Below are 15,335 nucleotides of genomic sequence, written 5' to 3' on the forward strand. Positions count from 1 at the left end.
GACTGGAATGCTTTTTAAAGTTGTATTATTATCTAATTTTCTTTAATGTTTTAGATCATTTTCTTTCTTTCCTGTTTCATGCCTAGAAAGAGGGCAAAGGGGGAACCTGTTTGGATGTTGCTAAACAGAAATCTCATATGGCCATCTTGAGATTTTTTTTTTTTTTTTTTTACAGGGACAGAGAGAGTCAGAGAGAGGGATAGATAGGGACAGACAGACAGAAACGGAGAGAGATGAGAAGCATCAATCATCAGTTTTTCATTGCAACACCTTAGTTGTTCATTGATTGCTTTCTCATATGTGCCTCAACCGCGGGCCTTCAGCAGACTGAGTAACCCCTTGCTCGAGCCAGCAACCTTGGTTCCAAGCTGGTGAGCTTTTTGCTCAAGCCAGATGAGCCCGCGCTCAAGCTGGCGACCTCAGGGTCTCGAACCTGGGACCTTCTGCATCCCACTCCGACACTCTATCCACCGCACCACCGCCTAGTCAGGCCATTTTGAGATTTTTTTGAGAGAAGATTTCTGTTTGGTATTTATCCTTATTACGTTCCTATTAAAATAGCCTTACATAAGATCAAGTAGGCCACATTCTAATCTCTAAAATCCCGGGTTTCACTCTTGATTTGTGTAATTGTATGTGAAGTCTTTGTTTAATGTCTAAATGTATCTGTTTTTAAGGCCTGAATTAAGTTCTTGCATGCAAAAATTTGGAAATGCCAGCTCTAATATTGAAAAAATAAAATTATTTCTTCCCTACAAATATATAATCTTAATTGGAATAAGTAAAGTATGCTCATTTAAATTTAAATAAAATGGAATATGGATCCCTAAGACTTGCTAATTTAGCCAGGCTGCTCCAGGCTGCAAGCTGTAAGCTGAAAAGTTTGAAGCAGCCTAGATTTGCATAATAAAAGTGTAAAGGTCTTTTTTATTTTTATACTATAGGAAAATAATGAAAGTCACACTGGAACTTTCCAGCTTTAATATATACTCTATAAATTGCCTATTAATTAATGTTAAGGAACTGTTTTAATAAGTATGGGAATATTGCTTGAAAATGCATTTACTATATTTTGTTAGAAGTTAACATAAGACAAGTATCTCTTACGATCTTCGAAGTCAAAATATTATAAAGTGTGCTCAACAAATGCTTAAAGGTTAATTGTAAATAATATAAAAAAATGGGGGAGAGAGTCATATCCTGGAACTCCTGCAAATCTACCTTTATCATGCTTTTTACTTTAAAAAATCTCTTTTGAATGCTGATGCACAGGAGATGCCAAACCTCTTTCTTCTGCACACTTCTACCCGCTTTTATTTGATCCAGCCAATAATGCTGTTTTGTCTTTTTCCAAATAGCTCCAGACATACGGAAAAAGTTTATGTAGGTGGATGAGGACCCTCAAACCCCTCAGTGAGATCTTCTGAGCATGGCTTTTAAGGTGTATAATGACCAAAAGGCAGACAAAGCCCAAAAGAGATCAGGTAAAATATCAGCTCTTGGCATATGCACTTAAAGGCTCCAATTCCCCAAAGGGGCCTCATAGGACTCCATCTGGGCCCTGCTTCAATAGTGGAAAGGAAGGTCATTGAGCTAAAGCCTGCCAGGTTTACAAGCCTTTGCTGTAGGGAAAAAGGGACACTGGAAGGTAAGCTGCCCCCTTACTCCTCTAAGGGAGGGTTCTCTTCCAGCCCTGCTCCAGCCACCTGTGACCTTGCCCAGCTTGCTAGGACTTGCCACTGAAGGCTACAGGTGCCCAGGGCTGTCAACTCCATCTCACATCTCTGTGAACGAGTCTAGGTTATTTCTTCCAAGTAGCAGGTAAACTGATCTCATTTCTTATGGACACAAGGGCCACTTACTATGTCTTGCCTGAATATTCAGGTTTTTATTCATCCCTCAAAGATCTCTGTTGTGGGTATTGATAGTCCTATTTTCTGCTGTTTTGTCTCCTTTACTCCTCTTGCCTCAATGCCCCATGCCTATCTTAGACTGAGACCTGCTCCTAATTTAGATGAATTTACTTCTGCCACCCAGCATAGTGTATCCCAAGGTTCTCCTCACCACCTCCACAGCTACAAAACTCCAGGAAAGGACCCCCTGGTCTCATCTCTCCAGGCTGAAGAAAACAGGGGCTCCATTTCCACACATGCCTGCAGATGGCTTTTCCAGTCTACCTGAATCGTTACCAGCTAGAAGCAGTGGTCACTGGGACTTGGGACACTAGCTGCAAAGTGTAGAAATGTGACAATTCCAGTGCCATGTGGACTTTTCCTGGATGTGTTCCTGGACTCCTAGACTTTTCCTGAATGTATTTCCTGAACTCCTGCTCCTTGTGACAGTTCAATGGAACTGAAGTGGGGTTGGGTTGCATCTGCAGGGATGTGGAATGATGATGGTGCCAACATGGACTTGGTGAAATTATATTAACATAATAAGGACATTTAAAACAGCAAAAACTTATTATAGATCCTGCTGTATTAGCTAAAAATTTGCTTGATAATTTAAAAGGCTTTAATCCCTTTAATGTATTAGAATACTTGTTTGGATATCTGTTAGCATTAGCAAACTAATTTTGTGTTTATTCTGTATTTTTTCAGTCTGCCTCTGAATTAGAATCTGGGAAACTAGAAAATCAGATGAATGCAAATCTCAGCACACAATTAAAAATAAAAAAGGAGAATATGTGGTAGACTGCAAGTGCCAAAAAGCCTTTATAAGTTCAAGGCTTAGCAAAAGGCTGTTCTCTCTCCCCCCCCCCACCTCCATATTGGCTAAGAAGCTGAGTATTTGCACTCATCCCATAGCCCCAATTCACTTCCTTGCTTAAGTTGCTGGAAGCAATTTACATGCTCTTCCTCTCACCCTTTGTTTGTTCAGATGTTGGTTGATTTCACCTATGCATAGTGGAGGAATTCCTGTTTATGCCTTAAGAGAGTTCCTGTTTTTGCCTCAGATGTGTGACTTTGTATCAAAGATTTCCTTATTTGCATATGGCTATATAATAAAGCAAACTGGGGGCTATTGCACTCTCAGATATTGCCATCAGTATTGAGGAGGCCTCCTGATCCCATCCTCTTTTCTCAGTGAGTCTATTTTCTTAATTCTGCACCGTTCTCCCTCAGAACCCAGAATTATTAGCCGCGTTGGTCCGCGGCACACTCTAAGGAGTCCAGACCGTTAGGAAGCACTTTTGCAGAAACAAGATCTCAGCATGTCCACTCACCGCCCCACCCCCATGCCTGTCAGCATTTTACTTTGTGGGAAATGAAAACCTTCCCTTGCAAACCTGGCAGACACCTGAGGCAAACCCCAGTTATTTGAAAAGATCAACAAAACTGACCCCCAATCTACTGCTGAGAAAGGATACCTTGAGCCCAAAGCAAGAGAACACCAGGTATCAAACGACACAGGAGCCAGCTTTCAAAGCCCCCCCACCCCGGGCCTAATTTTGGACAATTAATCATCAAAATAAAAAACTGGTGGCCCTGGCCAGTTGGCTCAGTAGTAGAGTGTCAGCCCTGCATGTGGAAGTCTCAGGTTTAATACCCAGTGAGGGCACACAGGAGAAGCGCCCATCTGATTCTCCACCCTCCCTCTCCCCTTTCTTTCTCTCTTCCCTTCCCACAACCAGTGGCTCGATTGGTTCAAGAGCCGGCCTCAGGTACTGAGGATAGCTCTGCTGATTCCAGCATCGGCCCGAGACAGGAGTTGCTGGGTGGATCCCGGTCAGGGCACATGCAGGAGTCTGTCTCACTATCTCCCCTCCTCTCACTTAAAAAATAAAAATAAATTAATGAAAACTCAGAGTTTTAAAACAGAGCTAAACTAGTCACCTGCACAGAGTTGGAGGAGTGACTGGAGTAAGGTCCCTTGTCCTAGGAGTTTCCAGAAGGGCGCAGTCTGTCTACCTTTCACAACTGGTGACAGCAAAAGGAGCAGACAGATGTGAGTGCCTCCATAGCCCATGGGGATGGAACCCCAGCCACGGGAGGTGAGAGCCACATGCTCATCATCCACTGCTCTGATGCACAGACTACACGTGTGAGCTGAGAAAAGTTTCAGAATACAGCATTCTGCTGTAAAAACGACAGACTCTGACCACCGCTTACAACCTAAAATTGTTTCTAAGGGAAATGTGCTCCCGGTTCCAACAGGACAGCTGAGTGAGCGCACGTCTGAACAATAGGAGACTCGGGTCGGGAACCTACTTTGTAAGAGATGGAAACAACGGAGAGAAGCACTGTCTCCAGTCTGTCCTCGCGGCTGCGGGAAACAGCCCGCTGCAGGTCTGGAAAACTGTTTACAGGCTGTGGCTCTAGCTTTCAAAATGGTCAGTCCTAAAACTTTACTTGGCATGGTCTTAAATACTTTAAGATGGAAATATACAGTGAAAAATTTGCAAGATGTTTTTTTTAAAGATTAGATTTTTTTTTTTTTTTTTTTTTTTACAGGGACAGAGAGTCAGAGAGGGATCGATAGGGACAGACAGACAGGAACAAAGAGAGATGAGAAGCATCAATCATCAGTTTTTCATTGTGGCACTTTAGTTGCTCATTGATTGCTTTCTCATATTTGCCTTGACCGTGGGGCTACAGCAGACTGAGTCACCCCTTGCTGAGTGACCTTGGGTTCAAGCTGGTGAGCTTTTTTTTTTGCTCAAGCCAGATGAGCCCACACTCAAACTTGCAACCTCGGGGTCTTAAACCTGGGTCCTTCCATATCCCAGTCCGATGCTCTATCCACTGTGCTACTGCCTGGTCAGGCTGATTGATTTTTTTTAGAGAGAGAAATGTGGTAGGAGGAAGTATCAACTCAGAGTAGTTGCTTCTTATGTGTGCCTTGATGGGGCAAGCCTGGGGTTTCAAACCAGCAACCTCAGCACTCCAAGTCGACACTCTATCCACTGTGCCACCACAGGGCAGATGAAAGATACTAACTTTATTTTTAAATGTATAGAGTAACTACTGGAGAAAGTCTCAACAGGTAACTCCTAACATTATAAAAACACAAAACCTCCGGCCGAGCAGTCTGAGCGCACCACCAGCCAAATGCCCCTTACCTGCTCTCTTTTGCATCCATGTCGTCGAACATCTGAACGAGGGAGACAGCAACTTCGTACATGTCCTTACTTATCACCGGGTCCTCCAGGACGTGTGGAGACAGCTGGAACAGGAAGAAGGGCTGGAATACCAAGCAGGTCACTAGGGAATCGGGATGGGATGGCGGCTCTCCAGTCAGCACGTCACTGTGACAAACACCCCAAAGGAAAGTCCAACACTTGCTGCCAGTATCTGAGCTCTTGCTGAGTGTCTCTCACACACACACAGAATGCACTGGGACACTCCCGGGCTCATCCCTAGAGCAGGGGTGAGGTCCAGGCTGAACACTGAAGTGAAGTGTCTGACCCTGGCTGGTTGGCTCAGTGGTAGAGCGTCGGCCTGGCGTGCAGGAGTCCTGGGTTCAATTCCTGACCAGGGCACACAGGAGACGCGCCCATCTGCTTCTCCACCCCTCCCCCTCTCCTTCCTCTCTGTCTCTCTTCCCCTCCCGCAGCTGAGGCTCCATTGGAGCAAAGATGGCCCGGGCGCTGGGGATGGCTCCATGGTCTCCACCTCAGGCGCTAGAATGGCCCTGGTCGCAACAGAGCAACGCCCCAGATGGGCAGAGCATCGCCCCCTGGTGGGCGTGCCAGGTGGATCCCGGTCGGGTGCATGCGGGAGTCTGTCTGACTGCATCCCCGTTTCCAGCTTCGGAAAAATGCAAAAAGAAAAAAGAAAAAAAAAAAAAAAAAGAAGTGTCTGGCAGGAAATCTCTTTAAAGACAGAGTAAGTTGTCCAAAACGTCTATATAGCCTAGGCGAGTGTGTGACCCCAGAGTCAGTGCTGTTGCCTCCTGTCAAACCCCACCTCCAGGAGTCCCAAGATGTTAACCTCGTCATGTGTGGCAAGTAGTCCTTAAAAATGCCAAGTCCCGGGAAAGGGAAACACCCCACCTGCCCTAGCCAATTCACAATAACATCACTGTGTCACCATCTGTGACCCAGGTTTGGGTCGCTATGCCCAGGTCACAGCTGACTGCCCTGCAGCCACCTGTCAGCAGCAGACCCTAGTGAGCTGACAATCCTGCTTTGAGTCTCTCTACAATCTCAGGATGACAGTTATGCCATGACTTTCATAAAACCTATTTTACTGAGTTTTTTCTACCAAGAGTAAGAAAACTTTGTTTTTAATAATTTTACTGACCACACACTATAAGATGTCACACCTGATTCTGTAAAGGACACCTCAGAAGAGCCCTTCAGGGGATGAGACTTTACCACAGATGCAAACATTTTCCCCAACTTCTATATAACTCAGCAATTATTCAATACTTCTGAAAAAGCATGTCTAATAAGTCCATTTTTGGTGTCAACCTTTACCTTAGTTTTATACTTTATCCAAACAATAATCAGTATTTATCATAATACACTGTACAAAAAGAAATAGAAACGATAGTTTTTGCAAACTCCAACCATGTCATCCAAACCCATCTAGAATTGTTCTCCAACAAATAAGCCATGGAAAAGCATGTCATCGATTCACAGGTTATTTCACTGGGTTCTGGAATCCAAGCACAGAGAACACTGTAGATACGTAGCTAAGACACCAAACACAGTCATGCTGTCTCTGTTCCGGCCTTGACACGGTGACAAAGGATGCACGTGGGTCGTGGGCCCCTCTGTATACGGAAACCAGGAGAACACCCTGCTTAGTCAGAGGACAGACAGGCAGATGAGTGGCGTGCAGCGCTGTGACGAAATGGAGCAGGGAGCAGGACAAGGAAAGCAGAGGGAGCTCTGTCATGCCCACAGGTGGAGTGAGCGGAATTGTCCTGGGCTGAGATCTGACTGCCTTGCAAGCAGCCACGTGCCCATAAGACTGTCACACCAGGCCAGATGGCCAATGAGAGTCAGCAGCAAGCCAGAGGCCAGTGGCCAGTGCCAGGGCACGGGCCCAAGCACAGCTGAGCAGGACCCCAGATCTCCTAAGTCGTGCCCCGGCACTCAGGTGCATAGTTACGGCTTACATACTGGTCTAAGCATGGGTTTTTTTTGTAATATAAAGTTAAAAAAAAAAAAGATGAAAAGGACTCTTCACAGGACACTGAAAGGACAGCCAGCGTTGGCAACAGAAAGACCAGGAGGGCACTGTGAGTCCCAAGGGCAGCGTGACCTTCAATGAAATGCAAGGGGCCAATAGTGTGGAATATTACAGGGTCAGGCAAGTTCAAGTTCAGGGTGGAGATCTGTGGGCGCAGTGAGGTCCCAGGTGAGCTCGGCAAGTGGAGGCTGGCTGAGTGGAGTGGGGCTTGAGAGGCAGGGCAGGGAGTGACAGAACAGGGAGAGCAGGGGTTGGCGCCGGGAGTTCAAAGTTTGGCAAAAGCTACAGGGAAACATGGGACCTACGAGGGGCTTTTATTTATTTATTTATTTATTTTTCTACAAGGGGCTTTTTTTTGGGGGGGGGGCTTTTAAAGATGAAACAGACACAGTTCTGTTGAAATGCGGACAAGAAAACACACAGAGGAGCTCGTGAAGCAAGGAGAAGAAGTGGACAGTGACAAAGCCGCTCAGGAGGTGGCGGGATGACATGTGAAACAGCAGCAAGGTGGTGTCCCAGAGGGCAGGCCGTCCCCTGGTGGCAGCAGACAGTGCGCCCAGGCCAGATGGCCAAGGGAGCGAGGACAACAGGAATGGGACCGTGACAAGGGTCCTCTGGTGAACACTACATAACAGGACCTGTATGACATCGTCTTAAAATTAATGTGTGTGAAGTCTAGAATATTCATTCCCTGGAATACTTACTGAGCAACTATCACATCCCAATGACAAGACGTTTTCTCTAGCCTGCTGATCACAACCCACAGGCTCAGGGGGCAAGTGCCCAGGCCTGAGCTCCACCCTCACCCGTCCACAGCCGTCCTGTCAATGTCTGAGTCTTGACACGTGACCCAAAAGAAACTTCAACGGGAAATAGTGAGACTCTGGCTGATGGGAGACTAGGAAACCCTTACTCTCCCATTCCAAAATGGGTTAGAAAATGCCAACTGTCCACGTGCTCTCTCCCTCCACCCTGAGGAAGGACTGCACCTGGTGACTTATTTCCAAAGAGCACTGGAAGGAAAGGACAGACATGTCCCTCCTGAGCCTACTGACACCATACTGGGTGACAGACAACAAGCAAACACAAAAGAAAATGGGGGACAGTCATGTCACTGTGGGGGGAGGGGCCTGACAAACAGGACCCAGGGGTGGAGGCCAACAGTGTCAGCGACAAGCCCAGCTGGTAAGTGACAAGTGACGGGACAAAGTGGCACTTCACCTCTGTGGTTCCTCCCCAAGCCCACAAGCCCAGTCCAATCATGAAGAAAAGCACAGGCCAACCCCGAGAGCAGGACACTGCAGAGACCCTGAGCAGTCCTCCCAAACACTCAGTCACCCAAGGTAAGGGAAGCCTGAGACAACCCCCTACCCCGCCCCATGAGCCTCCGAGCGGGACAGAGCAGCCTGGGCCCTGGGACGGAGAAAGCCACCTGGGCTAGTCCTGTGTGGTCCACACAAGCTGCAGGGTGGGCTTGCTGCATACCTGTGCCAGCATCCCCACTCTGGCATTTGAAGTGTCAGTGTTAACTGGAAGATCCAGGTCAGTGGTTTTCAACCACTAATCCATGGACCCATGCCAGTCCACCAGAAATTTCGTGCTGGTGTGCGAAAGAGTTAACCACTGACCTACATGATGTGGATCTAGAATTTGTACTACAAAATCTTCTTACTTTTCTGTTCTTCTTAATTACCGTCATTTTAAAAGTTGGGGGAAAAATACTACATTTTAATGGCCATCACTGGCCTCCCTCTGACATAATCTGACAAAACCTATCTTCCTACATTAGGTAAAGCCTAGTAGCCGCTCACTGTAGCAGGGCGACTGCTGACTCTAACATCACAAGCATCTTTAATGCAAGTCCAACCCCACAGAGCCGTCCGGGGCACCCTCCACACCCCAGCCCCTACAGGGCGCCCTGCGGCGTGGCCTACCCTGCAGTGCAGCACGTGCGCCAGGTCATTGAGGTAGTACTCCTCGATCGAGTGGGGCTGCCCGGCCACCTCAAACACGTACGCGGGGTTCACCTTGTCCTGAACCGGAACGGCAAAGTAATCGGCAAACTCCTTGCAGTTGATAGTGGCAGACATCAGAATGACCTGCAGGGTGAGGGCCGGGAGAGGGACAGAGGAGTGAGGATGGGGAGAACGGGAACAAAACGCTCTGCAAACTCAGGGCTCGTCCTCTGCGGTGTGTCTCTGAGACGCTAACAGAGCATGCTGACTGAATCTCCACCATGGCTCTCATCACTGCCCTTCAAAGCATGTTCGGGGATACCAACTTGTACTATTTCTCTCCAATTATTCTATCAAGTGAGAAACTACGTATTTCCAAAAAAAGCTATAACCCTTCCCCTAAAAGGAAACAGCATCAGAGAAAGAAAAAATTTAAAACAGAGCAAGTGGCGAGAAGATTCTTTCCAGGACAAGGAGGGAGTGAGCAGCAAGAGGAAGACAGGATGGCCGGACCCGGCCATGCAGCAGCCAAGGGGCTGCAGGACCCAGCAGACTGCCATGGGGACTGCGGCGTCCTGAGGAGACGCAGCCCAGACTCCAGAGGCAGCCCAGGGCACACCACGGAGGGTGCCACCGCTCGCCAGCCTCCAAATGCCCGGCCAAGGGCTAACACAGCTGCTTGCTGGCTACCGACTACCCCGTGCTCCTGGCAGGATTCTGTCATGTAACCCTTAGGGGAAAGGTAAAACGTAGGCACCATCAGTACAGTTACTGAGTAAACCAAGTATCTGTATTTTCCCCTTTAGCGTTCAATACAAATGGCAAAAACTGTGTTGACCAGAACTCACTCTGAGATGACAGGCCTAAGGGTGGAAAGGGACACACCCCATCACAGGAGGTGATGGAAATGTGAGCCCAAACCTCGACGGCTCAGACGGCTCAGGGCGCAGAGCCAGCTTTGTCCCAGCTCCCACCTCATGCGTGCTCCCCACCCACTGGTGCTCAGCTCTCCTCACACAGACCAGCTGGCAGCTGCCAGACACCTGCTTGTGCAGGGGGCCCACCTGAGTCTGTCAGCCAGCAGTGCCAGCAGGTGCAGTGGGGGTGGACAGAGCCAGGGGTGTCCACAGGTTAGTGTGAAGGCCCTGCTCATGTTCCGGCACCTGGATCCCTCTCTCTCTCTCCCTTTTTTTTTTTTTTTTTTTTTTTTTTTTTGCAAGAGAAAGACACACAGAGAGAGAGACGACAGGAAGGGAGAGAGATAAGAAGCATCAACTCATAGTTGCAGCACTTTAGTTGTTCGTTGATTGCTATCTTATTTGTGCCTTGACCGGACCAGCCAAGCCAGCGACCCTGGCCTCAAGGCAGTGACCAAAGTGATCATGTCTATGACCCACACTCAAGCCAACAACCCTGCGCTCAAACCAGATGAGCCCATACTCAAGCCGGATGAGCCAACACTCAAGCGGGCAACTCAGGGTTTCAAACCTGGGACCTCAGCGTCCCAGGTCAATGCTTTATCCACTGCGCCACCAACAGTCAGGTTCTTTTAAAAAAGTAATTAAAAAAGAATTTTTGAGTTTCAAAAAACTGATTATAAAACCACCTAGAACCTGACTTCTGATTCCTCGGCCCCACTACACACACCCTACCGAGGCTCTGCCCTTAGAAAAGACTCTGCTCCCGTATCTGCAAACGAGAGAGGAAGTGCTGACGCTGGGAGACCGGCTCCAACCACTTCTACGGCAGGTAGATTCCCGGCCACCAGTCAGCAGGGGCAACTCCTTGAAAACCCATGACACTTTTTCCTCTCTTTACTACTGAAAACTTAAAAAAAATAATCAAGTTATTATCTAAAAACAAAAGAGGTCTTAAAAGTGACCGTCCCCAAAATGCTCCGATATGTTGAACAATCTTTAATGTCATCTTTAAGTTAAAATTCCAAAAGGAGCGTAATGGCCTGACTCTCCCGTCACCGCAGAGTCACCTCAAGCAGTAAGACAGTGTCCGCCTGTCAGCCCCCCGCCGTGAGAACACCTAAGGGACAGTTCCCACGGTGGGGGTGGGGAGTGGAAAAACACTTGGAGACAAAATACAGTTTAGAAAGCACCTGCTTGGCCCTGGCCGGTTGGCTCAGGGGTAGAGCATCAGCCTGGCGTGCAGGAGTCCCGGGTTCAATTCCCGACCAGGGCACACAGGAGAAGCGCCCATCTGCTTCTCCACCCCTCCCCCTCTCCTTCCTCTCTGTCTCTCTCTTCCCCTCCCGCAGCCGAGGCTCCACTGGAGCAAAGATGGCCCGGGCGCTGGGGATGGCTCCTTGGCCTCTGCCCCAGGCGCTAGAGTGGCTCTGGTTGCGGCAAAGCGACGCCCCAGAGGGGCAGAGCGTCGCCCCTGGTGGGCGTGCCGGGTGGATCCCGGTCAGGCGCATGCGGGAGTATGTCTGACTGTCTCTCCCCATTTCCAGCTTCAGAAAAAAATAAAAATAAATTTAAAAAAAGGAAAGCACCTGCTTCCCGTGGGCAGTCAGTCCTTTCACAGTCCCTGCACCATCATCGCTCCTCTGTCACGGCCAGCAAACCCGGCAGGCCCAAGTCCAGACCGTGTCATCACTAACACCGTGCACCGCTGTGGCCTCCCTCACACCTTCCTTTTTGTTCACATAAGATGTAAGCAACACTTCCCATTCTCAGGACTTTCCGTTAACTCTTCACTTAACTCTAAAACATTAGTGCAGGGGTCCCCAAACTTTTTACACAGGGGGCCAGTTCACTGTCCCTCAGACCACTGGAGGGCGGACTATAAAAAAAACTATGAACAAATCCCTATGCACACTGCACATATCTTATTTTAAAGTAAAAAAACAAAACGGGAACAAATACAATATTTAAAATAAAGAACAAGTAAATTTAAATCAACAAACTGACCAGTATTTCAATGGGAACTATGCTCCTCTCACTGACCACCAATGAAAGAGGTACCCCTTCCAGAAGTGCGGCGGGGGGCCGGAAAAATGGCCTCCGGGGGCCGCCTGCGGCCCGAGGACCGTAGTTTGGGGACCCCTGCACTAGTGCATCTAACTGTTCTCACACTCCCGTGTGCTTTCAAGATGCTTCCAAACCAGGGGCTGCAGACACATTTACATACCTTTATACTGTGGTGCTTATTCAACCAAGGGTGGTGCTCTAACACTTCATGAGATCATTCTCTACAGGCTGGAGAAAGTTTTACAATTCAATGCAACATAACCACCAAATAGTACTGCATACTCTGACCCTAAGAGTATGCCCTCTAGCCGGCTTACCAGTAAGATCTAGAGTACTACACAGGACAGTAAATTTTAAGTCACTGTCAATGTTAAAACAAAGAGAAACAAAACTAAACAGTAAGGCTTAACCCTAACTACTTCTGTTATTCATGAGATCAAGTTTACCTTCACAAAACGGGAATTTGTTCTTAGAAGCTTGCGGACTACCAGCAGCAGGAAGTCCATCTCCTCCGTGCGCTCGTGCACCTACAACATGAGAAGGGCACCCCCACGTGGCGTCAGCAGCGCCCCCATCACTGCTGAATGAACAGGGAAGGGCGGTCAGAGGTGTGTGAGCTCTCTCCACTAAATGCGCTTCCTCAGGGACTGCTGTCACTCGTGGTGTCAGTGCTGGCTAAGAGGAAGCAAAGACCAGGGACCCACAAACCAGAGAGCCTAAAAGAGGCCATGTGGGTTCCTGTCCTCAAGTGTTTCTCTTTCAGACCCAACTGGCATTTGGGCAGAGTGATGTTGAGCATCCTTGGCCCTGTCCACTCAATGCCAGCAGTGCCCCCAGGTCTCGGTGACAACTAGAATCATCCCCAGCTATCCCCAGCATGGAGAAGCACTGCACCACCCTCACACCTCTGCAGGCCACAAGTTCCACTGTAACGCCAGTGAAGGGGTGCAGGGTGGGAGCTCCCCCAGGATATCAGTGCACGGCCTGACAGGACGTGTCCCCCGCCTCGCAGGACTGAGGGTCCGCAGCTGGGCAGGCCGGCCGAGAAGCCGGCTCAGTGAGGAGAGCTGCAGAGCTCTCGGGGACTGCCGCTGCTTCCTGGCCCTGCTCACACAGAGGCCGTCGGGCTGCGCCACCCGAGGACCCAGCGTCAACCCAGCCACCCTGGCCTGCCTTGGCAGAGAACCAGGACATCAGACTTTTCCTATCGCTTGGTCAGGACACTGTGACACACGGGACAGTAAGACTGTACTGCGCAACACTTCTGTAACCATGGAGAGATTACTGCTGCATGTGAAAGCAGAGGCCCTCTGCTCCTCCTCTGACAGGCCTGGGTACAATTCGGGGCAGTCTTCCCAGTGCCACCACCCTCCTGAGTCCCGCTGAAGCAGAGTGTGGGGAGTGCAGGGAAAGAAGGAAGCACCAGCCGCCAGGGGACGAGTGTCCAGAGACAAGGGGTGGCAGTTCTAGCAGAACACTATGATAAAGTCTCATTTAGTCCACCCACAGGCTCCAGCACCAGAGCCTCTTACCTGGGAAGGAGAAAGAAAGACGCTCATCGCTGAAAGCCCAAAGTGGCCTCTCCTCAGCACTGTCCCTCAACATCTGCTCTGGAGTTCTAATGTGACACAAGCCGGCTTCCCCCAGGTCTCCAGGATGGCCCTGCCCCCCCTCCTGACCCAAGGACCCCTCAGAGGGCGCAGGCACGAAAGCCTGCCCCCCACTGCGTCCCCTGCGAGCTGGGACATGAGCACAGGCGGAGCCAGTGAGGACAGGAGCTCCCACCTCATCGATGAAGATGTGTGTGAACTCCACTAGACTCTTGGCGCTAACAATCTTCTGCAGCAGGACGCCCGTTGTCATATAGATTAGCTTGGTGTCCTCCGTGGCCATTTTCTCCAGCCCAACCTAAAATTGGGGGAAGAAAAGGGAAAGCAGAAAGTTTTCAGGTTTAAATGTCTGTACTTAACTCCCAAAAAGGACCATTTCTATTTTTCATGGAGGTAAGAAAGAGAAAAAAGTACAACTGTGGATCACAGAAAATACAGAGGTCAAATTAAAGCTAAAGTTCCACTGATTTTTTTCCATATTTGGGTGGGAGGGGCTTGCTTATCTAGTCACAGTGCCTATATCATTTTTACATTAAGACAATTGTGTATGAAGACATCTCCATACAAAAATATAATTAAAAGGTTAAAATTATAAAAGCCATGAGCCTGAGAATTCTTACTTCTTTCTTATTCAACTGGGAAGGAAATTAAAATTATTTTCAAGAAATTCAGCCCTGGCTGGTGACTCAGTGGACAGAGAGCCATTCCAGCATGCGGAAGTTGCGGGTTTAATCCCCCTGCATAAGAGAAGCACCCAGGCCCTGGCCAGTTTGCTCAGTGGTAGAGCATCGGCCCAGCATGTGGAAGTCCCAGGTTCGATTCCCAGCCAGGGCACACAGGAGAAGCGCCCATCTGCTTCTCCACCCCACTCCCTCTCCTTCCTCTCTGTCTCTCTCTTCCCCTCCTGCAGCCAAGGCTCCACTGGAGCAAAGTTGGCCCAGGCGCTGAGGATGGCTCCATGGCCTCCACCTCAGGCGCTAGAATGGCTCCAGTTGCAACAGAGCATCGCCCCCTGGTGGGCATGCCGGGTGGACGCTGGTCGAGTGCATGCGGGTGTCTCTCTGCCTCCCTGCTTCTCACTTCAGAAAAATACAGAAAAAAAAAGAGAAAGAAGCAATGAATGAGCACACAACTAAGTGGAACAAGTCAATGCTTCTCTCTCAAATCAATGGGAAAAGAATTTAAATAAATTCAGAGTTTTCTTATTGTTTAAATTATGCCACAGTTCTGGTCTATAGGCACTGGACTCACTTGAACTCCCAGCAGGAAATCATCGGACCCTTCCATCAGGTCACACGGGACACAACACACACAGGAAAAAGTGGCTCTCTCTGGCCCTCCTCACCTGGTAACCCACCAGGCCCCCCAGCGTCCAGGCCCGCTCTCGGCTAATCCACCTGGCCATGCTGCTGGCCCCGATCTTCCGCGGCTGGGTGACGGCGATGTGGCAGTAGGCAGAGTGCTGGGTGCAATGGTCCAGGATGTACTGCGGCAGCTGGGTGCTCTTCCCGCTGCCGGTGGTACCATGAATAATCACCACAGAATTACTTTCTATCAAAGAAATAACCTAGAATTGAAAAAACATCTTTCAAACTTGCCTCAAAATTAGCAATGACACAAAGTATTACCTATGAACCAAAAGCT

General features: G+C 48.9%; 1 protein-coding gene across 1 annotated transcript in view; it reads right to left on the reverse strand.

Moving 5' to 3' along the window:
* The window catches only part of TDRD9 (tudor domain containing 9), a 94,037-nt gene that overhangs the window by 57,008 nt on the left and 21,694 nt on the right, over nt 1-15,335 (reverse strand). The window contains exons 4-8 of the mRNA XM_066276422.1: nt 15,037-15,258; nt 13,867-13,989; nt 12,528-12,608; nt 9,077-9,241; nt 5,063-5,166 (exon numbers count right to left, since the gene is read on the reverse strand). Of these exons, the coding sequence (XP_066132519.1) occupies nt 5,063-5,166; nt 9,077-9,241; nt 12,528-12,608; nt 13,867-13,989; nt 15,037-15,258 (695 nt within the window). The remainder of the gene's footprint in view (nt 1-5,062; nt 5,167-9,076; nt 9,242-12,527; nt 12,609-13,866; nt 13,990-15,036; nt 15,259-15,335) is intronic.

This window comes from Saccopteryx bilineata, chromosome 4 (assembly GCF_036850765.1).
Source record: "Saccopteryx bilineata isolate mSacBil1 chromosome 4, mSacBil1_pri_phased_curated, whole genome shotgun sequence".
Classification (NCBI taxonomy): domain Eukaryota; kingdom Metazoa; phylum Chordata; class Mammalia; order Chiroptera; family Emballonuridae; genus Saccopteryx; species Saccopteryx bilineata.